At 39.7% G+C, this 19,030-nt stretch overlaps 1 protein-coding gene across 1 annotated transcript; it reads right to left on the bottom strand.

Annotated features, from left to right (window-relative positions):
- Positions 1 to 85: 85 nt before the first annotated feature.
- Positions 86 to 10,135, bottom strand: LOC115768951 (ficolin-2-like). The gene is made up of 2 exons (XM_030713677.1): positions 9,511 to 10,135; positions 86 to 264 (listed from the first exon to the last, which is right to left on the bottom strand). Exons 1-2 carry the CDS (start codon positions 10,133 to 10,135, stop codon positions 86 to 88), a joined length of 804 nt encoding a protein of 267 aa, XP_030569537.1.
- Positions 10,136 to 19,030: the final 8,895 nt, after the last annotated feature.

A 19,030-nucleotide genomic window follows, 5' to 3' on the forward strand; every position in this document is an offset into this window, starting at 1 on the left:
TAATATTATTTTGTTTGTTGCCCAACAAGGAGTTCTATTAACACGCACACACACACACACATTTATGTGTCTATGCATGTGTTGGCTACTGCTGCTGCTGCTGCTGCTGCTTGCGTCGTTCCGTCTCCGTGCGTGTCGAGTGGAGCTGTTGTGTTGCGTGCGGCGGCCGCTGCTTGACTGGACGTTGAATTCGACTGCGACTACCGTCGAGGGCTCTCTGCGGACGGGCGGCCTCTGCTGGCAGCAATTGAGTCGCTCTGCTTGCTGCTCCCAACTCAACTCAACGAAACTCAACTCAACTCAACTCAAGTCAACTGCTCACAGCTGTGCTTGCAGCTGTGTACGTGCGTGTGTGTGTGTGTGAGCTATGCTGCCAGCTGAACGAAGCTTGCAACAAGAACAACAACAACAACAACAACTAGAAAACGTTGTGTGGCAGCTGGACGACACACGGCTGACGGCAGAGAGGAGAGCTTGGGCGGCAACTTCTGTGGCGGAGCAGTTTTCCAAAGCTACTATCCGGCCGGCGGTAAGCGCGTCCGCTTTTATAGCAATTTTCCGGCACGGCAGCGCTGCTGCTGCGCTGCTGCCGCTGCTGCTGCTACTTCTGCTGCTAACGAGTGAGTGACTTTTCCCCTTGGCCGTGAATTGTCATTTACTGTAAAATGCGCGAGCGCAGGCGCAAGCGTGAGAGCGAAAGCGAGCGAGTGAGTGCTTTGCCACAGCTGTGCCCCTTTTGTGCGCCAAACATATGTTGGCAAGCGGCAGCATCAGCTGTTGTTGTGCTGCTCGCTTTTGCACTCAAAGAGCAATCAACTCAAAGCGCGCCAATTAACTCTCTGAGTGCTCTTAAAATCGAGCGCTCTTAAGCTTAAGAGTACGCAATATACGTACGCAACTCAAGAGCAGCGCTTGACATTGAGCGCATTTTGTGCCCTAAGAGCGTTGCCTATTTGAGTATTTATGAGTATCTATATGTGCGTATATTCAATTGAGTCAATTGAGTTTTCACTCCATTTTCTTGTTGTTGTTGTTTTGGCAGTTAATGTTCAACATGTTTAACAAGCATGGCTCAGATATTTGTATGCCGTTAATATCAACTTGTTATTGTTATTGTTGTCCTGTGACAGGACACTCCTATTTAGGTTAAATCCGTATTGTTGGCGCTATATAAATCATGTATTTGATTAATTATGTGCGGTCGACTTTTATCCGCATCGACGTTTGCTGCAGCGAGCGGCAACAGTAAGAGTGTGGGAGGGGGGGGGGGGGTGGCCTTTAAAACTTTGGCATCTGTGTGGCCACATGCTGGGCGCCACACCCAACCGCTGCCGCCCCCGCCCCCCGCCACGGCGTGGCAATTGTGTTGTGTAAACATTTTTTCAGCATTAACTGACATGTGTAAATCCACTCAATCCCCGCCCACACACACACACACACACACACACACACGCACAACACAAAATAAAGAACGGCAAGTTTTTGTGGCAGAACTTTTGTGGCACATAGAATGTTGCAGCCGCAGCCGCAGCCAACGAAGCTGTGACAAATAGCCAAGGCAGCGGGCAGCAGCGGTGGGCGGGGCGTGGGGCGGTGGGGCGGGGGGAATGACTGTCCATTGGCGCCATTTTTTATATTTGTATTAAGATGAATTGTTAAAGAAAAAAACAGCGACAGCTTCAGAGTTCCTGAGCCGAGCAGCATTTTCTCTATTTTTTCCCATTTTTTCTCATTCTTCTTCTTCTCCTTATGTAACAAAAGGAAAAACTATGGAAATTCCTGACAGCAGCATTAAAAAAAACAGGAGCAGAGCCAAAGATTAAAATCCCATTTAATTTTTTGTGAGCATATTCCAGAAATTTGGAGATAATTTTTTTCAAAATTATTCACATTTTTATTAAAAGTTTTTTTTAATCACAAATAAGATTAAACTAAAATCAAAGCTAGAAACAACAGTAAAAAACTCGTATACATATGACAGCCAATTCCAATTGGAACATGCCGTGTCCAGTTGGATAGTTCGTTTCTAATACAGCACAGCATATTCTAAAGGAGTTCCAACTAGAGTTTATTTATTATTTATTTGTAGTTTTTTAAATTGTTTATTATCATTTAATTATTAAATGGAAACTACAAAAAGTTATTTGGGCAATAAATATTATATTCAAGCTGATATCGAAAAGTTTTTGCAACATTCTGATCAGACGAACACGTTATGAATCTAGATCGATATTAATATCAAATCGAAATTCTGCCTCAGCTATCGATATGTCGCATCAGCTATCGATAGTTTTCTTTCGCATAGCTAAATCGAAGCATATCGAAATCTCTTATCAGCTATCGATAGTTTTCTTTTGCATAGCTAAATCGAATCATATCGATATGTCGCATCAGCTATCGATAGTTTTCTTTTGCATAGCTTAATCGAAGCATATCGATATGTTGCATCAGCTATCGATAGTTTTCGTTCGCATATCTAAATCGAAGCATATCGATATCTCTTATCAACTATTTATAATTTTCGTTCGCATAGCTAAATCGAAGCATATCGATATGTTGCATCAGCTATCGATAATTTTCTTTCGCATAGCTAAATCGAAACAGATCGATATGTTGCATCAGCTATCGATAGTTTTTATTTCCTTCGCATAGCTAAATCGAAGCATATCGATATCTCTTATGAACTATCGATAATTTTCTTTCGCATAGCTAAATCGAAGCATATTGATATGTTGCATCAGCCGTCGATAGTTTTTATTTCTTTCACATAGCTTAATCGAAGCATTTCAAATGCAGAAGCTCTTTGTTCCCAGTTCTTGTTGTTAAGCTGCGAATTTTGGCATATATTTTTTGCGTAGGAAATTTCAAAATTTTGAACACGTAATACACGAACATGAGCACTGAGCACTGAGCACTCCCAAAATGGCGAAACATCAAAGAAGTAAATTCCGCTAAAAGCTCCGATTGTTGTTCATGCCAAGGCACTTAAGCTTTGGGGCCAATCCTTTCCTGCCCCAAATCAAAATTCCAGGCAAGCAAACGCACCGAAGGTGCCTACACGTACATACATATATGTACACATGTATGTGTGTGTGTGTGTGTGTGTGTGTGTGTGTGTGTGTGTGCAGCTAGTCGCTGGCTAACTCATGGCCATAATCAGCAGAAGCTAGGGAAGGATACGATTCAACGAGCCCAGCGAATAGACCACTTAATGCGCTTCTGTGAAAAGCCCCAACGCGGATGTGTTTTTTTCTCTTCTCTTCTCTCTTCTCTCTTATGTATACCCTAAGTGGGGGTAAGGGGACTTTGTCATCATGTCTGTGAGCTGGCATTATTAGTCGCATATTCATGTTCCATTTGATATCTAGATGAAAGTTGAGTTAGAGTCTCGTTTATGAGCCTAATTCCACTATCAACATTTCTCACATTTTTTTTGCGAATGTAAAGTATGTTGCCTGCACATTTTCCCATAATAAATCACGTTTTTCACTTTTGCAAAATACTATATGTAACATTTGCAAAAAATATTGGCATTCATATCGAGTAATTCGTGTTTTTTGCGATGATTTATCGTATAACATATATCGTATAACTGAACCAGTCGAATTGTTACACGCTAACAATCGAAACTATCGTATAAACTATCGTATTGATGCAAATTGAAAGCTTTAAAAATACATAAAACTTGAATCTTTTTAGTTTTTTAAATTCTGTAAAATCTTTAGATAATGTTATTAAAAATATTTTTTGTGTGCGTTAAATTCTAGAAAAAAATAAAGAATCGAAATAAATTCGAAATGAAAAAGTTTCGTTTTTTTCGTTAGTAAAAACACTTTATAGAAGTCCATCTTATTGAAGAGATAAGTTAGGTCTTTTCTTGATTATTTATTGACTATAAAAATAGAAGGGTATTTAATATTCGGCAAGAGTTGTTTATTTGGCTCGCTTGTTGGTTACTTTATAATGCGTTGCACGTTTTACCAATAAAATAACAACAACAACAACATTGTGAGCAATCCTTTAAGTTTCGGTTACATTCGAATAGATGTTGCCCCGCCTTCCCCCTTTCCGCCCGCGCACTCCCTTCAACTGGCTTCACATCGATTTTCATGTGATTTGTGTAGACGTGTTTGGTTTTTATTGATTTTCACTTGATTCTCTCCATATGCTTAAATATACTTAAGGCAGTACGTGCACATTTCCATCTCATGGGCCCCGGCAACCGCAGCAGCAGCAGCAGGAGCGGATGCGAGAGGGGAGGGTGAGGCAGGCGCCCCCGAGCAGCTCTAATGTCAGGATCATGCGAGGTTATCAACATAATTTCCACTCCACCCACATGACCACTAAAACCCAGCCCCATTTGCACACATGTTTCTAGTTTATGATGTAGTAAGTTTTTCCTTTTGTGGAATTGCGAAGCAGAAGAAGTTGTTGTTGATGATGATGTTCATATTGCTGATGATGATGATGTTCTTGATGGGCGCGTGTGTGCGGTTCGATAGTACCTACAATTCAGGTTCAATTATTTTCGGTTTCGGTTTCAGCTCTTTCGTAAGACAACGCGCAAAATTCGCGCAAGGCCGGGTAATACGCGCTGTAACACACATATATTGTTTGGAATATTTTCAAATAAATCAACATGCGAGTCAGATTTCCTTTTTTAAATGAACAATTTGCTGCGTTTTAGCTTTCTACTTTGGAGATCCCGTATATCGTATATATGGGATTTACCAGATCTATTTTGGGATTTACCAGATCTATTTTAGCAAAGGCAACTTTGCTTTAATTATCAGCCTTTTGGCTTAATGTGTAGACCTCTTCAGCTTGAAACGTTGTAGTTCCATTAAAAAACAATGGCAATATTGTAGATACGCCCTGAAGATGTCCAAGGTCAAATTCAGTTCGTCTGCTGAATTTGAACTGGCGACCTTCCAAGGTGGTTATATATATAGCTTATCGATTTGGTATCTTTAATTAATCTTGTCATTCTCGAAGATATCGATTAGTTCCTTCAAAGTCGGGGTAAATCAACGATTCTTTGGTATGTTATAGCCTGATTCCACTATGCTCCACATTTGTTACATTTACAAACTTCATATTCTGCGATCGATCTACCTAATCGCCGAAAAATTAATGACACTTTCTTATTTTCCATTATATCGATACAAAATTCGATAAGTCGTCGAAAAAATGTAACATTCGGCACAAATGTAGGAAATGTTGACAGTGGAATTAGGCTATTAAAGCGCCATCTTTTGTCACACTTCGTTGGTTCAATTCTGAAGAACTGTCATAATCAAGGGAAAATGCTTGACCATCGTGATATAGGTAGGTATCTTAATTCCAAACAAAATATACTTGAATGCTTGCAATTACGAGAGCGATTACATTGAATTTGGTATTTTGAAAGGACAGCAAAGCCTGTCAAGAGTACAGCGCGGATTGACCCTGGACGAACAGAGGCGAGCGGGCGAATTGTAAATCCATCAAAGCAAACTAAGAAGGACGCCATGTAATCCGCCTCTTGGCTGTGGTCCACGCCTTTTGTGGTTCAGCTTTTGCCCCATTTGCCCGCGTTTTGTTGACTTCCCAATTCGATTTGTTTATTTTGAAATTGTATTGCGACAGGCAGAACATTGAACGCGACAGCGTGAATCCATCAATTCATGGGCCCAGAAACAGTTCGAAAGACTTTTTCCGATAAAAATAAGAAAACTCTGTATGTAATCTGAACAGATATACAATTGTAAAACTCTGTTCTTTTAGATTTGTTTACACACTTCATTATTTGTATAGTTAATCTTTATTTTTCGATGTCCGAACTTAAATCTCGACCGCAAAGTGCCTTGCTCTGATGCCATGGGCATTGATATGTACTCATTATATCGATAGACTTATGGTATTTTATGACATTGGCTTATTTCTAGTACTTTATAACATTGGCTTATTTTTGGTATTTACATCATTTACAGTATTTACACAATAATTACTGTACAGTCACAACTTTGACTTGTCAGGTCCACAAAATTATGCAAAGTTCAAGGCTCCAAGTATCGATGTTCTTTTCTTTTCAACTCCAACATCGATAAGGCTCACTTGTTTATATCGATACATAAATTGGCGATTTCCTTATCGAGCAACTTTTGCATATTTAACGGCATAATGTCTATTTTTGATTTTAATATAAATCTTAATAATATTAATTATTTGCATTTCGATAGAACTCCATCAATAGCTCGCATATCAACTAAATAATTAAACATTATGATTAAACGAGCCCAATATTGGGTCAATTTTTATATATAGCTCATGTAGATGCAGCTCCTCTTCAATTTAGTGTTTATTTTTGTCTGAAATATATAAAATAAATTATATTTTGAAATGCTCTGATATGTTATGTATGTGGTTCTCAAGTTATGTATGTGGTTTTAAAGTGTTCTTCTTTCATTCTACAAAAAAAAAACATATATTAAATTAATAGAGAAATGTATCATATTATCCTCAATACGTATAGCCTTATATTCCTTATATTCCTAATATTCCTTATATTCCACTATGCTTAAGAAATGTCACATTTTCAAATTTCACACTGTTATATTTTTGATAGCATCGATACGTAATTCGATAAATCAATTATTGAAAATGTCACATTTTTGAAAAATGTGAAAAATGTGTTGTCTTATAGGAATTCGTACAGGCCACATTTTTTACATTTTGAAAAATGTGACATTTTTGAAAAATGTGTAAGAAATGTGGACAGTGGAATTAGGCTATGACTAATTTTTTTGAATTCAATATGTTTGCATACATTTTCGTAGTAAATGGCATTTTTTAAGGGGTTAACTAAAAACGATCGGCTAAATATTTTACCGAATAGTGTAGATTATGAACATTTCTCAGAGAAATGAATGAGAATATGTTGGCTCGGCAAAAGATGTTAAATGTGGCTCAATGTGAATTGAATAAGTCCTACAACTCGATGTTATTTGTTTTCTATTTTAGTTAAGCGGAAATATGACAATAAAATTTTAAGCCCAAGTTAAAGGCGAGTTTTCTAGAAGAAGATGTTCTGGGCAGACTCGCAAACTGACAATAATTGTGATAGTTCAATTGAAACATCCAATCATATTTTGAGCGTGTATCCATATCTAGAAGGGATATTCCGAGCCGGAACAGGAATGCGCATAATAAGAAATATCATAACAGCATATCTGACATTTAAAATCATCGACTAATTGGAAACGACTTGAAAAACGTTTGGCTTACATCCAAGTTGAGAAAAACTAAGGCCACATTAAGTGTCCTTGGCCGAAAGGACGAACCAGCTCGATAAGTGCAGTTGCGTTGGCTATCCCTTGGGTTAGCTGAATTTATGCCACATCAGGATCGAAAGACAAAAGTGCTTGATATTCGAGCTGATGTTGATTTATGCGCGCGGCCCGTCAAGTGTTCCGACCAGACCGAATTAGATATGCAATTGTCAATATTTGATGGTCTCATCAATTTTACCACAATTTTCAAGGCGACGCGAGCCAATTGAAATGCCAGCTGGCTGGGCCCTGTATTGGTTGCTCCCAGGCCCAGTCTCTCAGTCACGCCAGGTTGTTTTCCCTCTTGCATTCGTCTCAGCTGACATTTGACATGATTATGTACATTTGTTGTGCGGCAATTTGCATTCCAGGGGTGCGGGAGGGGGGGGGGGGGGGTGAGGGTGTGTGTGTGTGTGCAGACCACCAAGCCAAAACTCTAATCTATCAGCGGTTTGTTCTGCATTCATTTTGTGCTCGACTATTCTGCACTTTGCTTTTGCCGGGCTTTCCTTCACACTTCCTTATTCGTGTTTTTCCTTGCCACACACACACACACACACACACACTCGGTCGTTGAGTGTGTGCCTGCGAGTGTCGGGGCTAGGCAGAAGTGTCCTTACAACATTTTTTACTTTGTAACGCAAATTCTGAAGTAAGCATGAATAATGCATGCATTGTGTGTAATTCTTCAAGTACTTTTGCCATGCCAACGACAAGCACACACATCAGCAAACCTCCCAGCCCCAGCCCCAGCCCCGCCCCTGGCCTAAACTCTGCCCTATAAGACTGAAAAACGCAACCAACAAAGCTCAGAGTCAACCTATTTATATTTTCCTCATCCTGTTCTGAGCGGGTGTTACAATTTATTGCACGTTTTTCTGAATTACAAATTTATTTTAATATTTGGCCATACGAAAGCACCTCAAGCACCTTAGCATAAAGAAACATATCTGCACATCGTATTTGGGCGCATTTGAGCTGCAAATATGTTTCATATCCCATATGATGTTAACTCTCCAATCAAAAACAATACGGCAGCTAACAAACCTTAAACATCTCAAATAGATAAGAACTGCTTGGAAATAAACAAGTAAGAGGTTCTAGTCGGCAGCTCCCGACTAGGGGATACCCTAAACCCTCTTCTTCCAACATCAAATGCGAATATATATTCTATTTTAGAAGTAATATGTCAAGTTTGGTGACTCTAGCTCTTATTATTTACCAAAATTGCCCCAAAAAAAAAAAACAAGATATCGATATCGATTTTTATCGATTGCTTGGAAACGGGGCAAGTTATCGATTATCGGAAACAAACTCGATCTGCGCGGGAACTAGGAGCACCTACATCTAAATTTCAAGTCTCTAGCTCTTATAGGTTCTGAGATCCTTGCGTTCATACATACGGACAGACGGACATGGCTAGATCTACTCGGCTATTGATGCCGATCAAGAATATGTATATGTCGGAGAGGAAGTACTGTAGCATCTTGATAGGCATGAGACTTTAAGGTGTGACCATGGGTTGTGCTGGTAGATACTAGTTCTGGTAGAATGGGGACTCAGTTTGCGAACTGAGGCTGTGTGTGGCTAGATCGGGTCTCTCTCTTGTGGCTGTCCCGCGTTTCCGGCGTGGCGTGAGGTGGTCACGCGTGTGTATTTAAGAAACAATAATGATCAACAAAGGTAACGAAGACTGGCTGCATCCGCCAGGACTGAGTACGGAACACCAGAATCCCAACGACCAAGCGACCAATAATGACGACCTGCAGGGAGATGACTTTAATCCTCCGACACCTTTATGTGGTCGGAGATGCTTCCCTCTGCCTGTTATAAAAAGAAAACATTTTCGTACAACAATAGATACATCACCAAAAGATAGTCCTCTGATACCATCTAATATAAAAGTCAATAACGGAGTTTGTGAAAAGTATTGTATATTTCAAAGTATTGTATATGTTTTTAGATAAAACTTTTACAATTTTCAACAGCTTTTGGGTCGTATAAGCATTTTCACTTTCTTCAACGAGACGAAGCCATCCCAATATATGGCAACCCCTTTGTCCATCTCATGATTATGATATTTGCCATTTAAATTGCTAGAAAAAATAACAATTAAATTTCAAACATTTTTTTTTCTCCGGAAATTCATACCTTAATGCACAGTTTGTGTACCACCAGCCACCACAATATTTGTCTTTACTTGCGCAGTTGCCATCATCCCAAGCATCATTATCACGATCGTATGTGCTGAATTTCTGATTGTCGTGGAAGCCCAACTCATCATATGCATTGTGCCCAGCCTTACCAGAGATGCTCAGTCTGTATTGATCCTCCTCGCCAGCGATGGCAAATTGTTCATATCTATAGTATTTGGCGATACCATCAAATCCTTTCATATGTATGTAGAGCTCATGGAGTTGGGCGCTCGTCAAGCGATGAATCTTCTCAAGTCCTAAGAAGAAGTCACCATCAAAGGCACCAAATCCGTTGCGGTAAGTGGCCCAATCCCTATAGAAGTCCTCTTTGCCATTGATTCGCTGTTGGATAACCGTCCATCCTGGACCTGCTGTCGCACTGTCGCAAAGTACGTCGAACGGATCTTTTTGATCCGGAGTAATCTTATGAATACCCGGGGCATCTCCAAAGGGAGTGCATTCACCGTAAACGGGCTTCTCTTCGTAGCTTTTTAATTTCTTGGCACAAATGTTGACTTCGTTTTTAATTTCTGATATTTGTTGTTCCTTTTGATCAATTGACTTCTTTTGTTTCTCCAGCTGTTGTTCATAGTCCTGGATTTTCAAGTCATTAGAAGTGGGTTTACCCATTTCCTCTTTTATCGATAAAATATTCTTCGTTAGCTCTTTAAGTGCCTCGATGATAAATTCATTATATTGGTTAAGTTTTTCCTGCAGTTGCTTGATTTTTCTGTCTTTGCCTTCAACTTTATTGTTATTGTTTTCAATTTCCTCCTTCATCTGATGTATATACTTTAATGAGGGTCTCACTCCTCTGCTATTCTGGTTGCCACACAAGACTAATAAGAAGAGTACGATTTATTTTCTGCAGTGCACACAGAAATTCATAAATAATGTGTCTCTTACCTCACTTTCGTTAGCCTCTGCTTCAGCTAAGATCAGTATTGGGCTCATAAGTAGAATATATTTAAGCATAACACATTTCATTTTGAAAGCACTTTCACGAATCTCAACTGCACTCAGCACGCACGTAAGTAGACTGAAATACGGCAATCAGTTGGAAGCCCGGGTGCGCAATGCATCGCTAACTCTTAAGCGATTATCAGTAGCTCAGGAAGTCAATATAAATAAACAAGAGGCAGAGATCAGGCTTTAAGTGAACTTCAATGCAAAGAAGAAAGTTTTTATTAGCTTTGGCTGCTTCTCGTTGTCAGCTTTGGCTGGTTGATAGCTATAATATGCAAGATACCTGATCTGTATATAAAATTCTAGAAGCTTCATGCTGATCTAGAATATATATACTTCTGCTTTCTTCTGTCTGCTTTCAATGGTTCAATGGATGTAAAAATAATATGAATTAACTTATTCGAAAATGAATAATATTAGAATGTATGTATAGATATTAGCATATGACAATTGTAGCCTACCTAATCAATTTAATTAACTTATTTTAACTTATCAACTGCTGTATATAATTTCGTTATCTGTAACACTCGGCACGTCTAAGGTGTGGATGCGTACGCGGACAGTTTCAGTTTTCATGTTCAGGGAACTGTGTTTCTAGTGGTTGGCTTTGTTTGCATTGCTGTCATTGTTGGCAAAATCCATAATTTTATTGTCATTTCTACTTTTTGCAATAATATCAAGCGACAGCCGTGGGAACTCAGACAAAGTGGGCCGTACCGAAACGTTGTTACCCAGGGTTCCCAACAATTGCTTGTGGGCGTCTCAAGCGTTCGCAACTGGGCCTACAACTCGGCTAGGAACGTTAAGTGGGCCAATTGAAGTGGTTGGCTTCTATACTAGGCGCTCCTGGCCTGGCCGGGTCAAAGTTGTTGTCATTATCAGGAATTGCCCATAAATAGGAATACAAATAATTGTAAATATGTAAGGGGGAAATGCTGGGCACAAACGTCCGCAACTCGTTAGACATTTAAAGTAATCTGATTCATATTGCAAAAGAATAAAAATACTTGCTATGATCTCTTAATTGAATCGAATATAACATTTTATACACTTGCAGAGGGTATTATAATTTTCTCGTGAAATGTGTAACGCAAAGAAGGTGGCAACTCCGACCCCATAAAGGATATAAACGTTTCTGACTATCAAGATATCTTGACCAAACGCGGCATTGACTATTTTCCCTGTGCTTTTAGATACGAGCATTATGAAAAGGTTGGGTCTGCAAGGGTATTAGATCTTCGTCGTGCCGAAGATAGTCCTTCTTTCTTGCTCGTTTATTTTGTTGTTGTTTAAACTCAAAGCTTAACGCAGTCTAAGATATTTACACTATGCTCTAAGCTAGGGCTTATATTGAATAATCGTAAACATCTTTGGCTTGCTAGATTGAAAGTCCAACTAACTATAACTAAGCTGATTAATCTGGGGCTAATATGATTACTAGATGTTTAAAGGAGTTGTTAGGTTGGTTCACATGCATTTCCTACTCGATAAAGTCTTTATATATTCTCCGTCAGAGCCTAAGAGCTAGAGACTTCAACTAGTATATGCAAATCAAGAATCTTTCAATTAATAGCTATGCCCTGCAAATAATTTAAGCCAATATTGGAATGCTGTTGACCTTCTCAGAATACACGATTATTCTAGTGCTGAGAGAATTGCATTAGGATTGGTTAAGGAAAACAAAAGTTATTAAAGAAAACGAGTGTTTATATTGGCAAGGAACGTGGCTGCAAAAGTTTTTAAACTTTTGCAAAATAAATGTGCAATATTTCCTTAAATTTTGCATTTTTTTCACCTAACAGCTGATGCAAAGTTGCATTTCGACAAAAATAGTGCCGCAAGCACCAAAAATGGTAAAAAAACAAGTAAGAGGTTCTAGTCGGGAGCTCACGACTAGGGGATACCCTGAACCCTCTTCTTCCAACATCAAATATATATATATATATATATGTATATTCTATTTTAGAAGCTATATTTCAAGTTTGGTGGCTCTAGCTCTAATTATTTACCAAAATTGGCCAAAAAAACAGGATATCGATTTCGATTCTGATCGATTGCTTGGAAACGGAGTAAGTTATCGATTATCGGAAACAAACTCGATCTGCGCGGGAACTAGGAGCATCTACAACTAAAATTTCAAGTCTCTAGCTCTTATAGGTTCTGAGATCCTTGCGTTCATAGACAGACGGACATGGCTAGATCGACTGATCAAGAATATATATACTTTATGGGGTCGGAGATGCTTCCTTCTGCCTGTTACATACATATGGATTTTGCACAAATACAATATACCCTTATACCCATTTTTAATGGGTTCAGGGTATAAAAAGAAAAAATTTTAAATGTTTTATTCTGTATTATCTTGATTAGATGCAAAAGATGGACGCTGTCTAGATGAAGCGGAAATATATCAAATAAAAATGCTGAACAAAAAATGATTGCTGCCTTACGTTGAATATTTTATGAAAATGAATTCACAATGATTGGGATGCTGAAAAATCGTATTTATTTTCTGAAACTTTCTATTCATCTGAGCCCATTTGGCTAATGTGTGCAGAGCAAACTCGAATATGTTCAATTATTTCGTTGCTTTCATTTAATGCGGCAGGCTCGTGCCCGGCATTAGGTATATAATGCTATTAGTGACCTGCTCACCCGGCTCTAGGCTTAAAAGAATATATGTGCACATGTGTGTGTGTATGTGTGTGTGTGCATGGTATATAAAAATAAATAAATTTGTGCTGCTGTTGCCTTTTTTACTGAAAATTCACTTTGTCATTTACGCAGCCATTAGCCGAAGCACAGCCCGGGCCGTGTCACGTCAAGAAGTGGGCAAGCTATCTACAAAAGCTACCACCTAATACCACCCCCCTCCCCGCACGTAAGCTGACCAAATGAGCAGCGGGCCCAAAGTGGCCAACTTTTCCAGGGGGCGGGCTTGGGGGGCTGCTGTGCACCAACAGAGATTGAAACTTTTAAAAGTTTACAGCTTTTCACGTTTTTTTTTTTTTTTTTTCTTTTCAATTTAAGCGAAGAAGAACCGAAAAAAAATAAGCAGCAACCCAACTGTCCGGGCCCGAAAAAGTAGCCACGGTGCGTCGTTAATGGTTTTTGCAAAAACTTACGAAACAAACTACAGCGTTCCTGACATAGACGGCCACCCGAAAGCCCCGCCTGCCAGCTTCAGGTCCAGCTTCAGGTCCTGGTCCAGAGCTGAGCATGTCAAAGTCATTGCCGAAAGGTAATGGGCACCTAGCCAGAGGTTGGCTCGTTTAGTAATCAGTAAGATTTAAGTTAGTATATCGGAGTAAAGTTCATTGTCAGCTTCGTTTTAAGAAGTACGCAAGATGGCAGCCGAGAGCCGTGCCTCATTGAAATGTACATTCTGCTTATCAGCCGAATAACAAGCATCGCATATAATACTATTTATGCTATTTTCAAATACACGCTTGGGTCTGAATCTTGAAATTGAAATTCATTTGGCAGCCCTCGCGCTAGGAACGCACAATGCAGCGTTATGTCACGTACTTTCACTTTTCTGTTTACGCCCGACCTCAGCCCCAGCCCCAGTCCTAGTTCCGACCCACTCGCAGCCCCAGGCCATGCTGTAGACTTGGCCGGAGTTGGAGCTGGAGCCGGTTCCATGTCAGCAGCAAATGGGCATTTGCTTGACTTGAATGCGTCGCCTTTCGACAACGAACCTATTCAGAGGCTTCATGCGTTTGAATTCTATTAGCCGGAGAAAGGATTTGGCTGTGCGGGGTGCGGGCTGGGGGCTGTGTGCTCTGCTGCTGTCATAAGCACTTTTGCAGTGTGGCCATATCTTTGGCAATGCCTCCAGTCCGGGTCCGGCCGTTACGTTTGGCCATTTACCCTGGGGTGTATTTTCATCATTTTCGTTTTTCGTGGGCTTCTGGCCGGGTTGCCCGACCGGAGCTGTTCCTTCTTCCATGCAACCAATTGACATTTCAGCTTAAGTCATTGTATAAGGCAGCAACACACCAACACACCAACACACACACACACACACTGGCACACACATACACTATGAATGGTAGCGTCGGGCTAAAGCTGTCCGCCATTCAAGCCAACGAATAAGCGACCCACTCGGACCCCGACCCCAAGGAACCGCCACAGCAGGGCAATGCCGAGTCGTCAGTCAGGCATTCAGACAGCTCAGTTCACCCTGTTCCGGAGACGGTGTCCGCTGTACAGTTATTCTGCTCGCTGGGCGAAAAACAAAGCGCTAGGAAGGAAGTGCAAAAGTAAAGTGCAAAAGCTGCAACGCTAACAAAGCCGCACACAATTACAGTGCACCGACGTAGTTGGGGAATGCGGAATGGAGCGCTGGGCGGAGACGGTCGTGTTTACATAAAAACATTTAGACTGATCCGGGAGATAGGCGACGAGCGACGAGCGACGACGTTTCGGCAAAACCAACAGAATGTGGGTTAAGCAGAGTGTTAAAGAACAAGAAGAAGTAAGCAAGAAAAACGAGATACGCGTCAGAGTTAAAGGCGGAGAGAGATAGAGAGAGAGGGAGGGAGAGAGTGAGGGGCGGCTAATAAGATACCAACGAAAAATCTCAGCAATGAAGTTCTTGGCGAACTTTGAATCAGTTCATTTAAAAGCTACCCATAGAAAAAAATCGTGGCTGTAAATCGATATTTATCGATATGTGGTAATATCTTTCTATAATTATAGCTGTAGGATATGGTATATATATATATATATATATGTATATACATATATATAATTGAAAGAGCACTTTGACTATAGCCCTTTCCATTCCCAAGATGTACTCACTTATAATGAAGATGCACACACTAAATCGATAACTATCGATTTGTAAAAAGAATCGAACTGTTTGATTAGGAAAAGTTTTGATTTAAGTAAGACTTTTTTATATTTATCTATATATAAATTTGAGGCTGTAGACAATGAGTAAAAATAAGGTTTCAACCGATACTAATCGATTTGCACTAAAAATCGAATTTTTTGATTAGCATTAGTTCCAAAGCAATAAAAGGTGATTTTAAATATTTAATTAAGTGTCCAGAGCTCTTCTGAAAATCATCGATGTTGTTTTAAATCGATATTAATCGATTATTGAAGTAAAAATGATATTTAAATACTTTTGATGATGAGGAAATCTAAAGTGAAGTGTTCAAATAGAGTAAATACATGAAACAGGCTTTGACAAAACGAATTTGTTTATTGTGGAATACGATAGCTGTTATAGGAATATTCGATTAAATCGATTAAATGATGTTTAAAATAAGTTGAGACTCGGCTTACGCATGAAGAAGAAGTTCAGTCGGGAAGCAACTGTCACCAAATGAAGGCAATATCTCAAATGGGTGCCACATAAACGAAATAATAAATACCAAATGATTTCATTATGAATGTCAGCCAGACATTTATTGCCGAACAGCCGTCTATCCGCAAGGGCCATGGCTGGGCTGGGACTTTATTTTCGGTGGCATTTCTTTCATTACGAGAAATTGCGAGGGCAAAATAAAAAAATTTCTTAATTTCGTTTCATTTCATCAGGAATAGCAGCACCAGCAGCAGCTACAAGATTTACAACATACTGAGAGCATAAAATAAAAATCTTTTCTCTTTTTCCATTTTCTTCATATGTTTTTTTTTTTTTTTTTGCTAAAATGCCAGCGAGCATCGCGAGGACTGAGCGAAATAAATAAATAAAATAAAAACCTTAGAAATGGAATGAATAAAAATACTCGAACGTACAAAAGGCAGCGCCCAACTGACAATGCTACGTTTTCCCAGTGAGACCCACTGCCATGCCCCCCACGCCCCCGCCCCCGACCGCTTCAAGCGGCAGGCGTTGACAACGTTAATAGTTATGGGCGTGGCGCTGGCCTGGTCGGGACACACGCAGACCATCCAATTGGAACGCATATTTCTGCGAATGCAATAAAACGCACATGTGTTTCCAATCGTCCTGCGAGTCCTGCGAGTCCTGGCGCCCTCAGAGCTCAGAGCTCAGTGAGTGCTCGGTCTTTCTCGCTGTCTCGTGCTCGTTTTCATCATAATTTCTATGTGGTTGGCAAATAAATTTGATTTTGAGCGAATTTTCTGAAGATTGACTGAATGACTGACTGTCTGTCTGTCTGTCTGTCTGGCTGACTGTGGGACTGACATGGGGTCTGCCCCTTGACAGCGACTTGTAGTCAACTCTAGGGATTGCAGCTCACCAAGGCAACTGGCATTTTGCTGAGTTTTGCGATTTCCGCCCTGGGAACTGTGCATTGACCTGCCATTGTGCCAAACAAACCCCGCACACAACAAAAAATATATAATAAAAGAAAGAAAAGGAAATTGAAACCGTATTCAAGTAATAATAATAATTCATACAATGTTATTTTCGGAACACAACACAAGACAATCCATGGGCATTGCCAAAAGGAATTTGATAAAAGCGAAATGAATAATTTAGCCGCAGAATCGTCTAAAATCAATTGAATTGATTTCTTTCACTGTCAAAGCACATTTTTTTTCTTGGCAAACTCAGCCAAAGTTGGCTGAAATATATCTAAATTTGGGCCAAAATTCTTAATTGAAGTCGCGAAATATACATTAGCTTGCTGCAAATCGAATCTGAGGCACTTTAGCCAAAAGTTAAAGCCACTGTCGTTGGGCTCAAATAATTTATATAAGGCAGCATACGCATTTGGAGCCTGATGAAAAATGCAGGCTTTAGATATTTATGCAATGGCAATTGCTCATACATAAATGGCAAGCCTCGCATACAGATAATTCACAGCTGAGCCAAGGCAAGGGCCACGCCAAAGCAGGAAGGCAGCTCAAAGAACAAACATGCCAGGGGCAAGGACAAAAGTCAAAGCAGTTGCCGGGCGGCTCTCTGAGGTGTTGTCAACAGGAAAAGCTTCAAATCAGCAAAAAAAAAAAGAAAAATGAAAGAGAAATGAAAGGCAAACAATTGTCTTTGGTGTGCCGAATTTCAAATACACTCGCCGACTTAAGACTCAAATGGATGCCGTCATTTATATGTATATAAATATTACCCAGCGTTGCCTGGGCCAAGTTTTATTCTCTTCAACTTTTAGTAATTTCTTTTCTAGCCCGAAAGTGCGAAGGTTGCTAACAAAAGAGATTTAATACCAATATTTTCGCGAATTTTCCACTTTAGCGTGTGGAATTTTTTCAAAAATCACCCCGCCGTTCTCCACTTGCCAGTCAGGGCTGGCAGCTTTATGCATTGACATACATATATTTATTTATCAAAGTTGGAAATCTTAAATATGTTTATATATATGGCATAATATCATATATAGATGTCACTGTTTTTCATTCAGGATTCGTTCAACTCATTTTTCCAAATGCCTGAACCCAGTTTTTTAGTTTATTCTTCGACTTGTCATAAAATTGTTTAAATTTTAAAATGGAAAAATAATCGGCTGATATATATAAAACGTGGATAAATAATAAATAAATCGGATCTTAAATCACAAAATAAAATCGAGATATTTTCTCATAACTTATGAAATTATATATGAATACCCTGTGTAAGGGTATGAAGTCGAGGAAAGAAAAGCAAAGCAAGTATGTTTGGTGTGTTACGAGGGCGGACAGGGGTGGGGGGTGGGTGAGAGGGTGGGTAAAGGCAAGCAACTACACATTTAGTGTTTATTTCGCATTTATTGAGGACAGTCGGGGCGGACTTGTGTGTGGGGATTTGGACCTTTGCAATAGAATGAAATCAGCACGAAATAAATATCCTTGTCGCATATACTCGCTGAACAGGCTGTCATAGCTCCCACCACACACACACACACACACACACACACACACAATATAGGAGTATAAATTGTTTCCAGGTCATTGGTTAGCCAGCCACAGAAATACGAAAATGAAATTAAGTACAAAATGAACTAAACCCCAAAAATCATATGACATTGATGATTATGATGAAAACGACAATGGAGACGACGGCGTCGTCGATGCCATATCCCAGACCAAGAAGCCAGTCGACAAAATGCTCCTCGCATCAATGATTGTGTAAAGGAGCCAGACATGTTGTCAAAGGGGCCTGCCAGCTCGTCTGCGGATTGGCCACATTAAAATAAAAGTCAAATTGTTTGGCCTTTTGTGACTGTGTTGGTCTCCATTGATGCGTGCAGTTTTAATGGTCAAAACATTTCGACAATTATAAATTGGGCACAGTTTTGAACATGCTCTTCGGCTCAATTTGATAGGGTATAAAATAAATTGCTGGAATTAATTGAGAAAATCATATTTATGTATGCAAAGAAAAGCTAAGGATTTAAAAATGAAACCATAAATGAGACAGTAGGGCAAGCCGAAGATTTAATACCCTTGCAGACCTAACTATTTATTATTGCCAAGTTTGGTCGAGATATTTTGAAAACACAAACAAGTAAGAGGTTCTAGTCGGGAGCTTCCGACTAGGCGATAACCTGAACCCTCTTCTTCCAACACCAAATGCAAATATATATACTATTCTAGAAGGATTTCTATATCGATTTTTATCGATTACTTGGAAACGGGGCA

The sequence above is a fragment of the Drosophila novamexicana genome, unplaced genomic scaffold (assembly GCF_003285875.2).
Source record: "Drosophila novamexicana strain 15010-1031.04,08,12 unplaced genomic scaffold, DnovRS2.1 tig00000009-arrow-pilon, whole genome shotgun sequence".
NCBI classification, from domain to species: Eukaryota; Metazoa; Arthropoda; class Insecta; order Diptera; family Drosophilidae; genus Drosophila; species Drosophila novamexicana.

Bases quoted from the DNA above. Each gene is read 5' to 3' on its own strand.
- LOC115768951 (XM_030713677.1), bottom strand. From the start codon at position 10,135: ATGGGTAAACCCACTTCTAATGACTTGAAAATCCAGGACTATGAACAA. The intron at 265-9,510 runs GTAAAGACAAAT...AGTTGGGAGCAG, and splicing joins GGATGATGGCAACTGCGCAA to CAAGCAGAGCGACTCAATTG.